This window comes from Strix aluco, chromosome W (genome assembly GCF_031877795.1).
Source record: "Strix aluco isolate bStrAlu1 chromosome W, bStrAlu1.hap1, whole genome shotgun sequence".
Taxonomy (NCBI): Eukaryota; Metazoa; Chordata; class Aves; order Strigiformes; family Strigidae; genus Strix; species Strix aluco.
The window spans coordinates 27,443,040-27,464,759 of record NC_133970.1 but is presented as its reverse complement, the minus strand read 5'-3'; the positions used below and the strand labels follow the sequence as shown (position 1 = coordinate 27,464,759).

At 45.6% G+C, this 21,720-nt stretch overlaps 1 protein-coding gene across 2 annotated transcripts in view; it reads right to left on the bottom strand.

Annotated features, from left to right (window-relative positions):
* Positions 1 to 21,720, bottom strand: part of LOC141917667 (lens epithelium-derived growth factor-like) — a 117,606-nt gene that overhangs the window by 45,698 nt on the left and 50,188 nt on the right. For both annotated transcript variants that reach the window (XM_074811047.1, XM_074811046.1), the window contains exons 5-6: positions 976 to 1,068; positions 529 to 591 (exon numbers count right to left, since the gene is read on the bottom strand). In XM_074811047.1, the coding sequence (XP_074667148.1) occupies positions 529 to 591; positions 976 to 1,068 (156 nt within the window). The remainder of the gene's footprint in view (positions 1 to 528; positions 592 to 975; positions 1,069 to 21,720) is intronic.

Sequence of the window (21,720 nt, the reverse complement as noted above, 5' to 3'; positions counted from 1 at the left end):
ATCAACTCCCTGATCTGGCTTGCTGTGTGGCTACATGAGCATTAATGCTTGCACAAGAAGTGCAAGCAGCTGGGACCACTGCTTTCAGAAGGCCAGATTTCTGCCAAATCAATGTGACTACATAAGCACAGCCTCATGAAAAGGGACAATATTTCAAGTGTTTGATTCGGTATTATGAACACGCTACAGAAATGTTGGGGGGGGGGGTCAAAAGAGATTATTTTGTTAGTGGTTTAACAACAATTTATTCCTTAACATTTCATATTTACACTAAACCAGGAAAAGATGGGAGCTCCCTACTTTGCACCAAGTTCAAACACAGAATTGTGTGTGGCAAAATGGCCTTTGGGAAAACAGAAGTTACTACATCCCTTTCAAATTGGGGTGGTGGGGTGGGGGTGGTGGTATGCACAGGAGAAGGTAAAAGCACTATAAACTGACACAATCTATTATTAAAGAAATCGGACTATCCCATAAGAAAATACCTTTCAATCCAGATTCTAACAAGTTAGTTAAATATATTGCTACCTTTCTCTTCCTTCCTCTTCTAACAACTTTAGGAATGCATATATCGTTTGTTTTCATCACATCCTATGAAGATAAGAAAAAATAAAGTGTCTTAGCAAACTTAAGATATAGTTTAAATGATCAAGAATTTCTCAGGGAAATCACATAACTGAAGCTTCTGATATGCGACTTTTAGGCAAAAAATTTCATCACATCAAGACGCTTTCTGTTAGTAAATATCATTACATCAAAGTTTGCTCTCTGATGATATCTCTAATTCCCATTAGCTTCAATGAGCGGTAGAAATATATCTGAATACATATGAAACATCTACATTTTAAACCACTCCCGAGACAGTCACAGTGCTAGCAACTGTAGCTTCTAAGTATTGGAAGATACAGTTGCAAGTCAAAGTACACAGTACTGAAGTTAACTTCTTTAGGTTAAAAAGAGTAACATTCCACATACTTTGCTACTGAGTTTTTCAAAGGGGACATCATCTTTGACAGTATCCATCTCTTTGTCTTCTGTAGGTAAATTATTATCCTGTTTACTTGATGACTGAAAATGGAAAAATTAACATGGATTTAGTTAATTTACAGAAAAACAGAAGTGAAAAAGAGGAACTCAACTATCAGAGTGCTTTGCACTTTTGGTTTAAATAGTTTATGGCTATATATACACATTGCTTCTTTAGATAGACATCAACACCCCCAAATAAAACATTTTCATTTTCATATGTGTACCTCTTGTTCTCTAAGCTTTTTTCATATTTACAGACAGTTGTCAGAACAGGTCAAATATATTGCAACATACCACGACAGAACTAAAAAAAAAGTACAAAATAAAAAATTACACCAGCACTTATTTTATTCCATTTTATGTTCGTGGTAACATCATTACATTTTTCCATATCAGTACTTCTAAATGTTCATACCAATACTAAAAAATTCATCTCGACAACTGCTTATCTATGTATATGGATAAGAGTTATGGATCAGAACGAGCAAACAATATGAATGTAAAGGTGTACAAACAAAATTCAGTAGAATACAAACAAGGCATTTAATGGATTATAAGCTAAAATTCAGTAACACTGATCATCAGTCACTGGATTTTGACAATGCTATGCTTTAAAAACAACAAACCAAAAAACCTTTAGAAGAGCTGGTCTTTATATATTTAGATCTATTTGAGAGATATATCTAAGATATATGAAGAGTTTGTAATACTTGAAAATAATCACCTTAGCCCCGTGAGAAAAAGAAAAGAGAGCAAAACAGGGCACGAGTAAAAGCAAGAGCAAAAAAGAGGTTTAAAGATAGGGAAAAAAAGGACGCAAAAGATAGCGAGAGGGAAAGAGGTAAAATAGTCAGAGAGCGCCAGAGAGAGCGGGGGGGGGGGGGGGGGGGGGGGAGTGGAGGCGGATAAGGGAGACGTGAGAGGGAAAGGTAGAGGGTGGGGGCGAAAGAGAGCGGGGGGGGGGGGGGGGGAGATATGAGTAAAGAGGGAGGAGAGGGAGAGAGGAATAGAAGGAAGGGGGAGATGGGGAGGGAGATGGGTGAGGGCGAGAGGGATACAGGAGCTGGGGGAGACAGAGAGAAGAAGAGAGAAACGGGGAAGAGGCGGACACAGAGAGAGCGCAAGACAGATGGAGGAAGAGAGCAGGAAAAAGGCATCAAGAGAGCAGGGGAAAGAGGGAACAGGACAGAGGCAAAAGAGAGAGTGAGGATTAAAAAGCAGAGGAAAAAGATAGGATGAGAGTGAAAAAAGATGAGGGGAAAGGAGGGACAAAGAGAGGAAAAAGAGAAGACAACAGAGTGGGAGAGAGAGAGCAGAGGAAGGGAAGAGATATAGGGAAGGGAAGGGGCAGGAGGGGGTGGGGGGAGAGACAGGGGAGAGGGAGAGAGAAGTGGGTAGGCAAAGAGAGTTATCGACACCAAAAAATGCGGGATGTGGGGAGGTTGTGGGGGGAACAGAGACAGGGAGGAGAGACATAGGTGGGGTAGCACGGGGGGGAAAGGCTAAGACCAAGACAGAGGGAGACTGAGCCGTGACTGTGACCAGGAGGGGGGTGTCCAAGTCGGGGGGGGGGGGGGGGGGGGGCAAAAGAGAAAGGGGGAGGGGGGCTGAAAGAGGGTCGCGCACACACATAGAGACTGAGAGAATGATCAAGAGAAATCGAGATGCTGAGCCCAAGACAGAGAGAGACCGGGGGCATGGCGGAGAAGGAGAGGGACGGGGTACCGAGGCAGCGAGTGAGAGAAGGTGAGAGAGCTTGCAAAAGGGAGACCGAGAAAGTCAGATGAGAGGGATGGGAGAGCGACCCCAAGAGAATGAGATGGGGAGAGACACAGAGAGATCGAGAGAGAATAAAACCGAGGTGCATGGATAGAAAGAGGCAGAGAGAATGAGAGAGATAATGGGAACGCAACTGGAGGGGGGGGGAGAGACAGGCCGAGGTGTAAGCAAGACTGAGACAGGGAGATGGGAAGAAAGTGAGTGAGAGGGAGTCGGGGGTGGGGTGGGGAGAGAGCCCGAGCAAGTGGGGGGGGGGGGGCAAGGGTGAGAGATGACCTGGAGAGACTGACATGGAGGGGCAGAGGGCCAGATACCCTTGCTTCTTCCAGGCTCAACTTCACTCCCAACTCTTCTACCTCCTCCCCCTGAGCGGCTCAGTGGGACAAGGAATAAGGGTTGCGGTCAGTTCATTATGTGTTGTCTCTGCCTCTCCTTCCTCCTCATGCTCTTCTCCAGCTCCAGAATGGGGTCCCACACATGGGATACATGAGTAGTGAATGAACTTGTCTTTTTGCTTTGCTTGCATATGCAGCTTTTGCTTTCCATATTAAACTGTCACTATCTCGATCCACGAGTCTTCTTGCCTTCCTTCTGTTTTCTCCCTGTCCTTATATTGACCCGTGAGCTTTTAAATCATATTTTCTCCACTCATCCTTCTGAGGAGGGGAGTGTTAGAGATGCTTGGTCAGCCCACCACAGAAGCAAAGAGTGCAGACAAGAAACTGATTTTTTTTGATTGTGGTGGGTTGACCCTGGCTAGATGCCATGTGCCCACCAATGCCGCTCCAGGAGCCTCCCCCTCCTTCTTCACTGTCCCTGGTGTCTGCAGAGTTGCTTCTCTCGCATATTCTCACTCCTCTCTCTGGCTGCAGTTTTCTCTTGGGCAGTTTTTTACCCCTCCTTCTTAAATAGGTTATCATAGAGGCGCTACCACTGTCACTGATTGGCTCGGCCATGGCCAGTGGTGGGTCCATCTTAGAGCTGGCTGGCATTGGCTCTATCTGCCATCAGGGAAACTTCTGGCAGCTTCTCACAGAAGCCACCCCTGTAGCGGCCCCCCCCCCCCCCCCCCCCCCCCCCAAAACCTTGCCACGCAAACCCAATACAGCTTCCCAACCCAGTCTATCACTTCCTCACTTGATCGTTCCTCCCTCATCATTCCTTGTTTAAAGCTCTCCTCACCAGGTGGCCAGACTATTGCCAAAGATGTTTTTTTGCCCCACTTCATCAGATAAATAACATCTCTTCCAAGCAATCCTTGATGTCCCCATGGTCATAAAATCCAGAGTCCTGTTGTCAACACCAGCTGCATAAACAGATTTTGACCCATCTAGTCCTCTTCAAACCTTTTCACTAGCAGAATTGAGGAGATCACCACCTGGGTCCCCATGCCCTGACCATTTCCCCGGAGCCATGTAGTCACACTTGATATGCTCCAGATCTCCCTTGGAAGTATTGCTGGTGCCCACAAGTATAAGCAGCAGGGGATCATAGTCTGAGGGCCAGACAAACCTCAGCAGTCTCTTCATGGTGCCCTGGATCTGAGTGCATGGCAAGCAGCAAATCTCCCTAGACAGCAGGTCAAGTTGGCAGATGGGGACTTCTGTCTCCTGCAGCAGGGAGTCAATCACTACTATCTCTTACAGCTCCTCCTGCTGATGCTCTAGAGTAGTTCAGGCTCAACTGCTTCATTGGACAGAGCTTCCAGATGCTCATCTGCTACCAAAGCACTAAAACCATTCTACAGATGCGAATCTGCAGTTGGAGGAAGAGCCATCCTCCTGCTGCCAGAAATCACAAACTTCCAACCCTCACCATCATTGGAGCCTCTATTTCCCAACCCAATAAGCACAGAGTCTGACTGCCCCTTCTTCAGTGCAGTTGGAGGTTCATGCTCCTATCTGCAGGGTCTTGAAGAAGGTCCAGTTCATCTCTTCCTTATCATCTTTCATGTTGTGCAGTTTATTGACTTCTTCCCACAGCACCTTTAATTGACAATACAGTCCCTCCACCAGCACACATCTTCTGCAGTCAGGGACACCATCTTCCATTGCCCCAGCCCCAGCAAGAGGGTCCAGTCTCTCCCTGAAACCCAAGACCTAGAGAGCTGTATTCTTCCTCTGGAGCTTGATATGAGTTAAGGCCTCTAATGCTCCAGAAATAGTTGCTGTAGTAGGTGCTGGGGATCTAGCCCTGTGGCACATCATCACCTGTGGTGGGTTGACCTTGACGGGCCACCAGGTGCCCACCAAGCCACTCTGTCATTCCCCCTCCTCAGCAGGACAGGGTGGGGGGGAGAAAATGAGATGGAAAAAACCCCTTATGGGTCAAGATAAAGGCAGTTTAATAAAGAAAAGCAAAGGCCACGTGCGGAAGCAAAGGAAAACAAAAGATTTATTCTCTACTTTCCATCAGCAGGCAATGTCCAGCCACTTCCTGGGAAGTAGGGCCTCAGTATGCATAGCAGTTGCTTTGGAAGACAAACACCTTAATAACGAATGCTTCCCCCCGCCTTTCTCTTCGCTTTTATTGCTGAGCATGACATCATATTGAAGGGAAGTTGCTACAAGTATACTTGCAATTGCTAATGTACAGGGACCTGTAATATAAGACATTTATTTTTAACGTTAGACATCACTTGTATTTTACTAGCTTTTATTTTTTCCTGTATTTCTCCTGTATTTTACTGTAATGTATATAATTTCATTTATACTTTTTCCTAACTGCCCTCCGTAGTCGTTACCCACTTGTAAGATGTTTTGAAACCTTTAACTCCTTGCCTAGTAAAGATAAGACAGACCTTGGACAGTCTGAAAAGCTCCCTGAGTACATCCCTAATAGCAGGAACCTAAAGAAAACAAGGGCCTAAGAAGACGCCAGTGTCAAGATAAGTGCTGAAAGCTGGAACAAACAGGAGCTGAAGGACGGATGAAGTAACTCTGTAACCATATATGGACACCAGAAACCTAAAGTTCACTAGCGGACAGTGTGAGAAAGGCTGTGTGGACCCCGAAGGAGGGGAGAAGACCCTCACTCTATTTTTACTACGCATGCTCAGACTGTGTAAATGAATTCTGAGAACCCATTAGCATAAGACTGCCTTTTCTAAGAAATCTAATGCATATGTATGCTTTTTCTGTATATTACTCAGAGAGTTTTGTTAGTAAGTGTACTGGGTCTGGCTGAGCTGGAATTGGTTTTCCCCTGTAGCAGCCCTCATGGTGCTGTGTTTTATGTTGGGAGCTGGCAGGGTGTTGATAGCACACTGGTGGTGTGGCTACTGCTGAGTAGTGCTTACACAGCACCAAGGCTCTTTCTGACATTTCCCCCCACAGTGGGACGGGGTGGGCAAGATCTTGGGAGGGGACACAACCAGGACAGCTGACCCGAACTGACCAAAGGATATTCCAGACCATATGACGTCTGCTCAGTATAAAGCTGGGAAAAGGGGGGAAGGGGGTGGGGTCACCCTTGGTCCTCCGAGGCAACCACTACGCGTATTGGAGCCCTGCTTCCTGAGAAGGCCCGACATCGCCTGTTCATGGGAAGTAGAGAATAAATCTGTTTTCTTCTTTTGCTTCCACACACGGACCTTTGCTTCGCTTTGCTTATATTAAAACTGCTGTTGTTTTACCCACAAGGGTTGTTTTGTTTTCCTATCTTATTTTCTTTCCCCTCTTTGCCCTGTTGAGAAAAAAGGGGGAAGGGGGGGGAAGTGATAGAGTGACTTGGTGGGTACCTGGCATTTAGCCAAGGTCAAACCACCACAGTCTTTTTTGGCGCCCAACGTGGGGCAAAGACAACGGCAGTTTTATATTAATTGTGCTATAGCTATAGCAGTTAGAAAGCGACAAGCTCTTGTGCTGGTCACGGGTTTGTTTATTGCTCTGCTTCTCTTTATTTTGCTAAGCTCGGGAACATGCTGGAAGAAATTGGGAACATCATGAGTGGTTTTATTCTGCAAGCTCCCAAAGTACTTATTCATCCTTATGTTAGCTCTTTGATACTGTTCATTAATGCTGTTCGCCTATTGTGGGCTGTGTGGAGCTCGGTAGGTTTTTGGTGTAAGAGAAGGCAAATTTTGGGTCAGTCAATACCAAAATGTGCCCTGAGGCGGCCTGTCCCTGGGTGGCAGGGGGAGTGGAAGGATTTGGGCAGATTCCTAGGACGGTTATCACCTCCTGTAGCCTGGGATCTTACCCCTGAACAGGCAAGCAACCCCACAAAACTGACACAACACCTGATAGAAGGGTGCCTTGTCTATCCCGATGAAAATCAGCAACTCCTAGCGCTGTACTGGGGCCTGGCCTGTGCTTATCGAGCTGCAGTTCAGTGCTCTCAAAGGACTGTGGTGGAAACGGGAACTCAAACAAAAACAACAACAGCAGAGATTGCCCCAGTAGTAAAAAAGAAACAGTGGACAAGGAGAACAAGAGGTCCATACCCTCGATTAATAAGGGACGAAAAAGAGGAGGAAGAAGCGGGTCCTTCAGCAAAGGGGTCAGAAGAGGGAATAACAGAACTCAAACAGGAGGCAGAAACTACCCGGTCCCTGACGTCATCAGAACTGCGAGATCTGCGGAAAGACTATAGCCGCCAGCCGGGTGAGCGGATTGCTGCCTGGCTGCTTCGATGCTGGGATAATGGGGCTGATGCTCAGCAGCTGGAAGGTAAGGAAGCCCAACAGCTGGGTTCCCTTGCTAGAGATCGAGGAATTGAAAGGGGAATTGGAAAAGAAACAGGAATTTGCAGTCTGTGGAGACGGCTCCTTTCAAGTGTTAGAGCAAGATATCCTTTCAAGGAAGATCTTACGGACAACTCCCCAGGGAAGTGGACTACTGCGGATGAAGGTGTCCAGTACCTGAGAGAACTAGCAGTGCTGGAAGTCATCTATGGTGATCCAGATAATGATGAAGCCCCTAAAAATCCAGAGGATGTCCTGTGCACACGGGCCATGTGGAGGAAGGTGATTAAAGGTGCACCATCCTCGTATTCTGCCGGCTTGGCTGCGATGGACTATCCAGAAATGGATGTGGGAGAAGGACTAAGATGTACACCAACTGTGGAGGTGTGGAATCGCTGGAGAACAACAGACATGTTGTGAGCGATCCAGACCAAGGGGCCTCACTGTAACAGCAAGCTGCAGCTGTGTTCAAGGACACAAACAAGGCCGAGACGGCCTGAGAAACTACATTCCTGGCCAAGAGATAAAGATGTTGGAATGTCGAAAACAGGGGGTCTACCTGGGGGGAGAGCAGCGCGTGGACACCACACCGGGACCAATCATAGGGGGCAAAAGGGTGCGTGGACAAGTAGCTTTAGCCTATTAGCAATAAGATAGCGGCGCGTGAAGCTTGTGATAGAGTATAAATTGCTGTGTAGCCGTTAATAAAGTGGCATCAACTTGATCACATTGATCGTCTAAGTTGTGTCCGAGGCTTCCGCGTCGGCAACTGGCGCCCGACCAGGGACCCGAGGGAGCCTCATGGAAGATACGCGGGACTCAAGCCCTGGGGAATCGGGACCCTCCCGTCGGTGCTCGCCCGAGCAAGAGAAGACGGCCCAGAGGGGACAGTATCAGCCGTAGCAGGCGCTGCCCCGGCGCCTGGGAAGACGCGCGCGCAATCGTGGGAATCTCGCCCTGATCAGGTGAGCGGCTGGGGAGGAGATGGGGTCCGCGCTGGGTAAAGAAGAAGCGGCAGTGGTTAAGCTCCTCCAACACATACTCTCTGAGAGAGGATTATCTTATCAGGGGAACCTGAGGAGGGTGCTGTTGTGGGCTCGGCAGCACGGACTAATCCCCTCAGTGAGCGCAGCCTTTGAAGCAGCTACTTGGGAAAAGATCGGCGCGGCACTGTGGGACGACATTAGCTCAGGCTCTAAAGACAGTGGGAAACTCTCCACCGTGTGGAGATTGGTCCTAGACACTCTGACAGAACTGAAAGCAGAACGGCAGACCCCCGCCTCCGCTTTCGCTGCCTGGTCAGCAGAGGCCGAACGCGCTGGCGCTCAGGATTCCGCCACTGCTGGGACGTTCGCGGGATCCCTGTTCCCCAAGGCGGCTCCTAAAAGGAGGGACGGGGACGCTGCACGCGCAGCACCCGTGCGGCAGGGAAGGCAAGAGCAAAAGTCAACAGGTTTACTACAGCTCGACTCCCCCCCCTCAAGCTCAAAGGACCAATCCCCGGAGCGCCCCGCCCCGCCCCGCTCCCGCCGCCCCCCGCCCGACCCCGCCGCCCCCCGCCGCCGCCTCGCCAGAGGAAGGCGCCGACCCAGCCCTGCCCCCGTCCTCGCCCCCGACACCCCGACCGGTGCAGGAACAATCTCGTGATGGTTTACAAGATCAGCACCTGCAAGACCTAACGAGAAAACTAGAGCAACTTGAAATCCGAATGAAGGAAGCGGCTCGGCCTATTCCTCCGGCACCGCCGCCGCCCCCTCTTCCGATTAACCCCTTTTTCCCCGACACTGGGGGGGGCGGTCAGGGGGAACAGTGGCAATCGGGCCGCGGCCATCGTCGGCTCAAAGGGAGGGGGGCACTGGGAGGCGCGGGTGGTAATGGTAATCCGGCACATCGATGGCGGGGAGTTACTCGGGATGCGATAATAGAGGGGCAGTTTAACGAGCTGGGACCTGTGGTGTTCCCGGTAACAGTAACCCCACAGGGCAATGAGTGGGAGGCCTGAGACTGGAAAATGATTAAGGAGGCCAAATTAGCCGTAACACAATATGGGTTAAAATCGCCATACACTAATTCAGTAATTCAGCATATTCTTACAGCACATTTATTAACTCCGTATGACGTGCGCATGATTGTACAAACCTTACTAACAGCTTCCCAACAATTGCAATTTCTCCAACGTTGGCAAGTGGCCTGCGAGGCTGCGGCAGCCACACCCCGTCAGCAAGGGGATCCTCTATATGGGGTGCAAGCTCAGATGCTGATGGGCGCAGGCCCTTTTGCCAACCCGGACTGGCAAGCAGGGTTTCAACCAGAAGTGTTACATTAACCCAAGAATTAGCCGTAAAAACGATTTTAGCCGTACAGGATGAAAAAGCGGCACCAGCATTTACAGGAGTAAGACAGGGGCCCACGGAGCCCTAGCCTAAATTTATTGATAGACTACATGCTGCTAGCAATGGTAATCCTGACTGAAATGATGAAATGAAAGTTAAATTTCTTGATATGCTCACTTATGATAATGCTAATGAGAAAACTAAGAAAGTCTTAAGTCTCCTACCTGCCTGCGGCTGAGCCCGGCACCGCGCTCTCGGCCCCCCGCTCTCACCCCCCCCCCCCCCCAAAAGCAGCAGTTTTTACAGAAGCTGCTGACACTGGGATGCGGCGCCCCTTGTCTGCCAACACCACATAATCAACAAGCAATGGCTTTCTATATTCTTAATGGTGGTTTGATGTTTGTAGTGTTTGTCATTTTATGTTGTGTGAGTAATAAGTGTAAGAGGCCTCTTTGTGTGACTGTTCTGCGGGTGTGAGACGCAGCCCAGCGGCAGCTGCGGAGTGTGGAGTTCTCTGACAGAGCGTCCTAGTGCCCGCTGGGTCATCGGTGCTGCCTGTTTGTTCGGGCTCAGTGTTTTAAGTGTCATATGTAAAATATCCCCTTTAGTGGGAGGCAGTAATTCTGTGTTAGTTGTTGTCTTGAATTTAGGTGCATACTCTGTGGGGAGAGTGCACCCTTGTACCATCTATCTGAGAAGAGTATTGTCATAAAAATCATCTACAACCTTACAGGGGTTGTTCGTTTTACCAGGGGTCATAGATGCTGATTATGAAGGGGAAATCAGAATTATGGCCTGGACCCCTGGACCCCCGTGTTCAGTAACAAAAGGGTCAAAAATTACTCAGCTTGTTTATTTTACTACAGCTCCCCCTAATACTATGCCAAGAGGCTGGGGTGACTCAGGATTTGGATCAGCATGTACTCCTCAAGTATTTTGAGCTCAGACAGTGAGACAAAGTCGACCCCTGATAAAATGTGCCCTCACTAAAGCAGAAGAATCTGTTGAACTGACAGGCATTTTACATACTGGTGTGGATGTGACCGTAATATCTGCGAGCACTTTGGCTGTTAGCTCGGGTAACTCAAGTGCTTTCTGGGTTGGTGGTTGTGGTGGTGCAATTCTTACCCCCCCCCCCCCCGAGCTGGGACGCCTCTCAGGTACCAAACCCTTAAGGTGTCGTCTGCTCCACACGGAAGGCCAGGGCGAAGTCCCCTGCTCGAGTCTCAGTTATCGCCCGTTGAGCAATGCCAAGGCATTGGGAGTATTTGCTCTAAACTCGAGAGGGAAATTTTCTTTGAGCTAGCTTCTCTTTACTCTGTGTGTGTGGGTGTGTGGGTGTGTGGGTACGTACCCTTGTTTCTGTGTGTGTATGTCTGTTCTGTGTTCATTCTACTGAATCCAAACTCCTTTGTTTCTGTATGTTTGTCCATTTTGTTATGTGCATGCATGTGTATATATGTATATATATAGGTACCGTTAAGTAAGTTAGTGTGAATCTTGTCATTTTAGAATCTGAATAAGTCGCTTTTCTTTCTTTTAGTATTTCTGAATTATTTTATAATAATAAATGGCTGTTAGTTATTAATAAACCTAGATTTCTTACTAAATACTACCGTGTCAATACTTTCATCCGCGACAAATTGGCGTAGTCGGCAGGATGACAAGCAAAATCACCAAATACTAACAAAAACACGGTATCCAACCAAATCCCACCTTCCCAGAGGATTGGGCTTATAATAATTGGCACAACTGGGAAGAGGTAGAAAAACAGTTAACTAATGCTAGAGGTGCAACTAAATTTGGAAAAAATAAAGGTATGATTTGTAAAATGTTGGGAGTGTGCCTGGAAGCTGCCTGTCATGAACGAGAGAAAGTTAATCGTAAAATACAAAATTTACAAGATGAAATTACAGGGCACAAATCCACCAATCTCCTGTTATCGATTAAAATAGAGCAGCTGCAACAGCAACTTCAGGAATCCCAATTGAAACAACAAAAACTGGGGGAACGCGTTGAAATGATGCTAATGCAGTCTCCGAACCCCCCTGATATAGTTCAAATCAGAAAATTAATTGTGTCCCCTGAAGACTGGGATGGTAACATTTGGAGCGATACACATAATGACGACTCAGATGAAAATAATCATTTTCAGCCGCCTGAGTCTCCCCCACTTACAGTCAGACCAATTATTAAAACAGAAGAAACAACAGGACCTCGGGGTGGTGTGAGAAGTCCCATCAGCAAAACAACCCCTTTTGATCCAATTCAAATAGCCAATTTACAAGATCGTTACGGCCGTAAGCCTGGAGAAACTGAAACTGAATACCTATGGAGAGTGTCTCTAAATGGGGGAGATAGAATTTTACTAGATAGCGATGAAGCCAGTGGTTATTGGGGTCCTGGTGTCTTTTTGGATGCTGGTCCCAACCCCCCGAGTGACCCCCACTTGTTATCGATTTACCAATAACTAGAAGAAATTGTGTTTGATTTAATAGAAATATAAAATCATAAGAAATATTTAGTAAAATTTTTGTTTGTTGTGGTTTGTGTTGGCAACCGATTGCTGCTTTAGAGTCACCTATACAGTCCCATACCAAGGCCGAAGAGATTGGTCATAATCATTTAGTAGAAACGCTTGGAACCTAGGTAACCAAATACAAACTGATCTGTAAATTGATTTATAATATATAGATAGGACCAGAAGAATACAAGTAGTTGTCAAAGTCTAGGATTAATAGAAACTTGGGGAAACAACCGTAACAGCTTACAAGTACTTGCCAAGGAAACTGTGTTTGTGTATGAAACCGTGTCCTTGGGAATTGTGTTTGTGTATGAAACTGTGTCCTTGGAAATTGTATATGAAAAGTTCTATATAAGATGAGTGATTTTAGTGCTTGGTGCGCGTTGTTGGTGAGAATACTCCCCTGCGCGCCCGGCCGTCAATAAAGAAGTGTCTGCTTATCTGCATCAAATTGGTGTTGATAAGTTCTTTATTCCGGATTTTCGGTAACACACTCACTAACAAGCAGAGTGGCATATTGGGCCGGTGGCATTGATGCCTTAGAGAGAGGAGAACCTCTGTTAATACCTATCAAATCTCTAAATGACCTCTCTGCAGCTTTTACAAAAGCTGCCTGTGTTCAAGCCATGCATCAGCGTAAGCCTACTGATGTTCCTCTTTCAGCAACTGTAGCTCCTGCTATACTTAAAGTACTGATAAAAGGAGCCCCTGCCATGCTCAAACCTTTTCTCATTGCAAAATGGGATGAGATCCAGAGAGACTTAAATTATAATGAATTGGTAAATTTAACACAAACTGTTGGAAATAGTGGGGAAGAAGAATTAGAACCAAGAGTATTACCCACTTGGGCAACTTTAGTGCATGAAACTATAAATCATGCCTGAGAAATGGGATGGAATGAAATCCCCAATGAAACAAAAAATATAGGTCGCACTGTTAGGCAAATTAAACAATTGCATCAAAATAATTCTCAGGAACAAAAACCTTCTGACTGACAATCTAGGGGTCGGGAGTGGAGAAATGAACTATGGAAGCAAGCATTATCACTAGGAATTCCTAGAGCCGCGATTCAGCGACAGCCTACCGGCGTCATTCTGAGTCTAATTCAGGCATTTCAAAAAGGTATCGCTTCAAATGCTCCAACTCCCCCCGTCGCCAGCTCCCAGAGAAAAAAAAAGAGATAACCCTTTCCTCCCTCAAGAGGATCAGTTGCAAAGCACAGGATCAAAAAACTAATAAGGTTCAGATGGCAATTGGGCCTGCCAGTCCGGCAAGGAGAAGCTTATCAGTGGATAAATGAGAACGGCCCTTACATTTTAATTCCAGTTGGTCCTCAACATCAATTAATAAAATTTTTAATTGATACTGGTGCACAAATTTCAATAATTACACAGCGAGATGCCAATAAGCTAGGCATACGACCTGGCCGGCGAAAGGTTAAAATTACCGGAGTTACAGGAACTAGCACTGTGTGCCAGACAGCAAAAGTTAATTTACTGCTCCCTGGCGAAAAACGTGTAACATCTCTTCGCTTTGCGATCAAGGAGCATTATGAAAATATCCTGGGTTTTGACGCATTGAACGGCCGGACCTGGCGTTTGCCAGATGGCAGTCTGTGGTCTTTTGGTTCAATTGCCAGCCCTAACCCTAATAAAAATCAACAAACTGCCACAGTGCGTGTACTCCGTGCAGCTCCAGCACTTCCCAAATCAAAAATTACTAATGTCCCACAGTATCCAATTTCTGCTACAGCACGAACTGGAATTTCTAAAGTAATTGCAGACTTAGAAAAACGGCAGATTATTTCCCGAACTCACTCCCCATACAATTCTCCTGTCTGGCCAGTCCGTAAACCAGACGGGAGGTGGCGTTTAACAGTCGATTATCGGCGTTTAAATGCCAATACAGCCCCATTGACAGCGGCAGTCCCCAACATTGCAGCTTTAACCGCTACACTGCAAGCCGCCGCACATCCTTGGATGGCAGTGCTAGATATAAAAGACATGTTTTTCATGGTCCCTTTAAGGGAAAAAGATAAAGAAAAATTCGCGTTTACATGGGAAGGTATCCAATATACCTTTAACAGACTCCCACAGGGATATAAACACCCACAATTGCTCATGCTGCGCTTGCTGAACTTTTACAGACAGTTTCACTCCCTGCAGATGTAAAACTGTATCAGTATATAGATGATATTCTAATTGGAGGACCCTCTCCTAACAAGGTGGGAGAAGTGGCAGCAACAGTTTGGCAAACATTGCATGAAGCAAAAATTGAAATTCCACCTGAAAAATGTCAGGGACCAAGTAAAGAAGTGAAATTCCTGGGCACTTGGTGGATTGCTGGAAGTGCAGCAATCCCACCAGATACTCTAAATAAAATAGACCAATCAGAAATGCCCCAATCTAGAAAAGAATTACAACAGCTAATGGGCACTTTAGGATATTGGAGAAAACATGTACCTGGATTCTCCATCATTGCCCGCCCACTTTATTCACTTTTACGAAAAGGAAAATCGTGGAGATGGGATTCAGAACATGAAGAAGCAATTAAAACTCCAATACTGGAATTAAAAACCTATCAATCCCTAGGACCTGTTCATCCTCGTGACCCTATTATAGCAGAATGGGGTTTTGCAGAACATGGTACTTATTGCAACTTATTTCAAATCAGCCCTGATGAGCCAAAGAGACCTTTACTGTTTAGCTCAACTGCATTTAAAGAGACCGAACAAAGATATTCAGAGTGGGAAAAGGGTCTCTTGTCTCTAGTCCGTGCAGTTAAACAAGTTGAGAAAATACGTCAAGAACAAGCTGTTCAGACCAGAGGTCCCTTTAATTTATTAGACACAATCCTAAAAGGGACTGCTCCCCCAGAGGGAATTGCACAAAAACCTACAATTAGGAAATGGTATGCCTATCTAGTGGGTGTGGCAGATGAAATGCAATTAAGTGAAGGACACACAAAAGTTTCTAAATTGCAAATGCCTGTTAATACTGACCCCCTGGCATTACAACAACCATTCAAACCTTCACCAATTTTAGATGCACCTCCCTTCACTGAAGATTCACCAACCGAGGGTGTCTGGTTTTCTGATGCCTCGGCAAAAAGAGTGGATGGTAAATGGCAATATAAAGCTGTTGCATTAGAAATCAAAACAGGCAAACAAGTTATTGAAGAGGGTGAAGGCAGTGCTCAAGTAGGAGAGTTAAGAGCAGTTGTCTTGGCAGCACAAAATGAAGCAAAAGCCATTTATGTAGACTCTTATGCTGTCTGGGCAGGTGCCACACAGTGGCTTTGTCAATGGGAAGCCCTAAACTGGGAGATAAATAAATCCCCAATCTGGAGAACTGAAGACTGGCAATTACTATTAACCATGGCCAGAAAAACACCATTCCAAATAGGATGGGTAAAAGCTCATGCTAATGACAACAAACCAGCTACAAATTTGAACCAAAGGGTGGATGAATTGACAAAAATTAGGAAAATAGACATTGAAGATTCCTCAAACCCCACATGGTATCGATTGGGAGAATGGTTTCATCAAAAATTAGGCCACACAGGTCGAGAAGCACTTTACTTTTCAGCTCAAAGCTGGGGATGGCCCCTCAGTAGGAAAACATGTGAAACCATCCTGAGTGCCCCCAGTGTAAATTAAAATTGCAGATGGACCATCCTGCCAAAGCACCACCTTTACACATTAAAGAAGGGAAAACTTTGTGGTCTACTTGGCAAATTGATTACATTGGTCCTTTAAAATCCTCTGCTGGGTACAAATATATTTTAACAGGTGTAGAGATAATATCTGGACTCCTTACAGCTACCAAGTGCCAAAAGGCTAATGCACAGAATACTATCCGAGGCCTTTCCTCATGGTTCTCAATTTTACCTGTCCCTGCTTCTATCCAGAGTGACAATGGCTCACACTTTACTAGTAAAGAAGTACAGGAATGGGCAAAGCAAAAAGAAATAAAGTGGGTATTTCACACACCTTATTACCCACAATCTAATGGTATAGTTGAATGAGCCAATGGACTGCTGAAAAAAATATCTTAAACCACATGAAGGACAATGGGACAGCCGTCTTTCTGAAATTTTACAGCAGTTAAATAATCGGTATGGTCCCTATGGAAGTCCAATTACTCGAGCCTTCTTAACACCTTCTTCAGGAAAAACCCTCATCAATGAGCTCACCTGGTCCTCAATGAAAGCAGGACAGCCCGTGATGGCAAAAATACCATCTGTAGGAACAATACCAGTAACCCTGGTCAAGCCACGAGGATTTCTAGCATGGGATGCTATTGATAATAATGGAATAAAACATAAAATCAGTACTAGATGGATTTATCCGGCATCCTAAGGGGTAACCTGTTCAGCTTCCCCCCCGAGACCGTTCTCTTTTCTTTCCTTTTCAGAAATAACCGACTCCACCAACGACACTGTGGAAGCAGACACCATACCCAGCAAGTCCACCAGTAGCACTGTGGGAACAACCCTCATCTTCAATATGAGACTCTCTGCAGCATTATGCCTACCCTTTCTCTCCCTCACCATCATACCTCGATTGCTACAACAATGCTGTCTATACGGCTCTTCTTCTCTCTTCCTTTTTCTGCTCATGAGAGTAAAGACACTTACAATGGCTCACACATCAAATCCTTGGGATCTTGCATTACTGAGATACACTGGAAGCATCAAAACACTACAAGGCAGGTCTAATTGGTCAACTTTCCTCACTACACAGAAGGTGATAGGATTATTGCATTTGTCCTCACCATACGCAATGCCTCAGTGTACAACATATACCCAATCCTTGCATTAGGACTAAATCACAATGGAAACATACTCTGTCCCTCAGAACATAAAGTATGGGCCCACCAGAAGGAGGGGAAATGGCAAACAATTGATGTAAATGCATGTACTGTGCGAGAACAACGAGGCTTCATTTGTGAAGGAAATACTCTTGAGGCTCAAGACATTTGTCTTGATACTGAACAAAACATTTGTCACTTTGAGATCCACCCAAATGAAACCCCTGAAAGCGTAGTCATATATGTTGGAAAAGGATGTGTTTGCATGCGAACATGATGTGATTCCTTATTAATAGATGGTACTGTCCATACGACTCCTCCAACATCCTGACTTAATCGACCTCCTGCAACAAGCACAGAAAACTGGACAAAAGACTCTTATCACGGTCCAACATGATATAGAAGAAATACATCAAGTGTTAACAAGAGTCAAAAGGGATGGAGAGCATCGATGGTGGGAAAGCTTATCTGGATGGTCACCAACTGCAACAGGACTGTTCAATTCCATGTTCCACCCGGTCATGATTTTCTTAATTCTAATTTTAATATGTTTACTGCTCATAATTGTATTGTATATTAAGGTTTGGAGGATGGTTAAACAGATTACTCAGTTGCAGAAGTATCCCCGTGTGTACACCATCCCAAAATATTTTTTTTTCTTTTTGAAGCTAATCAAACACAAAATTTCCTTCAACTGTAACTGGATTATGGCATCCTCTGTTTATAGGCATAGAGGCAAGAGGCAACCACACTGCCACTCTATGGACAAGATAAATTGACTTTCGTCATGGGGTGGATTGTGGTGGTGCAATTCTTACCCCCCCCACCCCCCCCACCCCACCACCCACCACCACCACCACCACCCCCCACCACCACCACCACCCCCCCTTTGTTGAGCTGCTTGGTGCTAGGTGCGATTCCACCCACATCCCCCGAGCTATACACCAGTCTGTGGAGATAAGGACTGATAACATTAACGAGCCTGCTCCTGCCCCCTGCCGATTGCTCGGAAACAGCTATAACGGCCCATCATCTCCTAAGGGCCTGGCACACCTGTGCCTGGGATGTGGTCAAATGGGAACAATAACAGAGTCGCACATTAATCAAATTCTTGTGCAACTGCTGGAAGGCACCAGAAGGTATTTGACAAAAGTCAATTATCTTGGACCCTATAAATGGCGACCACCAGGGAGACCCTTTGAGCTCTCCTGGATCGCAGGGGGCCTGTGACCAGCATCTCCCCTGAGCTGGGACGCCTCTCAGGTACCAAACCCTTAAGGTGTCGTCTGCTCCAGACGGAAGGCCAGGGCGAAGTCCCCCGCTTGAGTCTCAATTATCGCCCGTTGAGGAATGCCAAGGCATTGTGAGTATTTGCTCTAAACTCAAGAGGGAAATTTTCTTTGAGCTAGCTTCTCTTTACTCTGTGTGTGTGTGTGTGTGTGTACGTACCCTTGTTTCTGTGTGTGTATGTCTGTTCTGTGTTCATTCTACTGAATCCAAACACCTTTGTTTCTGTATGTTTGTCCATTTTGTTATGTGCATGCATGTGTATATATGTATATATATAGGTACCGTTAAGTAAGTTAGTGTGAATCTTGTCATTTTAGAATCTGAATAAGTCGCTTTTCTTTCTTTTAGTATTTCTGAATTATTTTATAATAATAAATTGCTGTTAGTTATTAATAAACCTAGATTTCTTACTAAATATTACCATGTCAATACTTTCATCCGTGACAGTGGTCATGCTGTAATGTTTCAAAGCAAATAACTCATTCATGTAAGGGTCCAAGAAAACTGGGTAGCAAATATTCATCCATTTATATTGGAAACCCCTATTACATCATGGGGTCGTGACTGTATGGCTCGATGGGGAACTCAAATTGGATCAAATTTGTCTTAATCGCCACTGCAGCACAACCCACCCCTAAACCCACCCTGAAACTAACCTGGAAACAGAATCACCTGTGTGGGTGGGTCAGTGGCCCTTGCCAATGGAAAAGTTGTGTCACCTTAATGATTTAGTTCAGGAACAGTTAAGTGCAGGACATATGGTACCTACCACCAGTCCTTGGAACTCCCTGGTGTTTGTTATTTCAAAGAAAAGTGGTAAATGGTGACTTTTACATGATCTCCGACACATTAATGATGCCATGGAGGATATGGGTACGTTACAGCCAGGAATGCCCTCCCCAACAATGATTCCCCGAAACGGGCATCTTGTAATAATTGATCTGAAGGATTAGATTTTTTTTTTCCATTCCCTTGCATCCGGATGATGCACCTAAATTTGCCTTTTTTGTTCCCAGTATTAATGTTAGTGAACCTACAACACGGTACCACTGGGTTGTTTTACCATAAGGCATAAAAAACAGCCCCACGATGTGTCAGTGGTTTGTTGCAAAGGCTTTGAGCCCTGTTAGAATGCAGGTCCCCCAGGCTGTTATATATCATTATATGGATGACATCCTTATAGCAGCAGAAACACAGGAGATCATGGAAAAGGCTCTTGCTTTAACCAAAGACTCAGTATCTCAAATGGGGTTACAAATAGCACCTGAAAAGGTACAGAGATCATCACCGTGGCAGTACCTGGGGTGGAGAATTTGTGAACAGACCATTGTCCCACAACAGGTTAAACTTAAAACTGATGTTAAGACTTTAAATGATTTACAGAAACTGTTGGGAGCCATAAATTGGATATAGCTGTTGTTGGGCCTAACTAATGATGATCTGCATAGCTTGTTTGATATTTTTCAAGGAGATCCTTCACTGACATCACCCAGAGTACTTACAGAGAAAGCGAAACAAGATCTCCACCGTGCAACTAATGCCATCTCAGAAACATGGTAAGCTCGGCTTTCACATGCAATTTTTCCACCAAAAAGGCCAGGGCAATACAAAACCAGTTTTCTTTATCAAGGCCTCAGGCTGAAGACATCACTGCGACTTGCCCTGAATACCAGAGGACTCCCTCTCTTCAACAGCTAGTGGTGTCAACCCTCGGGGACTCACCTCCTCAGAATTATGGCAATCTGACGTCACTCGCTTTGCTGCCTGTGGATCGTTAAAATAGGTGCCTTCAATATTGCGTCACTTCTCATCACAGATACCAGATCAACAAGAAGTCCAGGGCAAGACTCAAGTGTTAGCAAAAAACCTGGAAAGTGCTAACTGGGAAGGACCATATCCTTTAATAACCCGGGGAAGAGGTTATGCTTGTGTCTCCACAGGTCACGGTCCCTGGTGGTTACCGGCAAGGTGTGTGCGACCATACCTGAGGCGTGAGAGGCAGCTTTTGGTGGACACTCAGGAGCCGGCTGTGGGTGCTGTGGGTGCCCCTGTGCCGACAGTTTGCGGTCTCTTCGACTGATCATTCAAGCAGAGTGTATGGGTAATGCTTGCTGCTGCAATAGGACAAAATACACTATCTCTGTCCTTAATCACACTACAGTTGCCAACTCTTTTAAGAGAAAAGGCTAACAGTAATTGCAACTCCTTAATGAAATATATAGGCTTACTAGTCACTAGTGAAAGATGTAGCTTAGACAAAATGTAGTTATTAATAGGGATGAAATGCTATAAGAATGTGTGTATTCAGCTTTCTTTGTTTAGCAATATTAAGAATTAAGAACTCAAGTGTTTAACCTTATTAGAAACTCCCTTGGTTTTCCCCCTTGAGTGGTGGCCAGGCTCTGGGTGGAACCCAACAGGAGGATGAGATCAGATGTTTCCGCTCAAAGAAAATTGCCAGTTATTTTGGCCTGTTGATTTAGAGGCTGGACCTGCTTGCAGCGATGTTGGATGCCTCACCTACGGATGGACGCATCGCGTAGGATTTCCGGTTTGCGAGGAAGGGCACTCTAAATTCTCGCTGCATCCAGGGTTCCCCAGCAATTGCGGATCTGAATGTTAGTACCCCATTAAGTAAGTGTGCTATTCCGTATTTTTCCTTACTGTTTATTTTTGTAGTATTTAGTCATATCCCTTAGTTATGGGTACTGAAATTAGCCTACTCTTTTTTACCTAGTAACTGTAACTGCTGTATTGTTTCTAGCATTCTGTAAAACTATTTTAAGTATGCTGTGGTTTTTGAAGTTTGCCTAACCCTTAATTCATAAAGTCTCGAAATAAGTGTTGCAGGTGCTGCTGCAAAACAAAGAAAGGGGAGATGTGGGAGGCATTGGCCTGTCAGCCTTACACAGCCTCTGAGCAATAGCTAGGCTTTGATGAAGAACAGGCCTCGGAAGATAGATAGGAAACTGCTGAGTTGTGCCAAGGGGGCAGGGAAAAACAGCGGACAGCTGCAACACTGAACTGTGGAAAAGCACTAAGCTGTGAGAAGTTACCATCGCGGTAGGGCGGAATGGGCCAGGGAATATGGGGAATTAGTTCAATTGACCCGTGAAACTGATAATGGACCAGCCTATACCTCTCAAAAATTTACTCTTTTTTGTCAACTCTGGGGTATACGTCACATCACAGCTATACCACATTCCCCCACGGGGCAAGCCATAGTGGAGAGAGCGCATCAAAACTTTAAAAGCGCTTTTGAAAAAACAA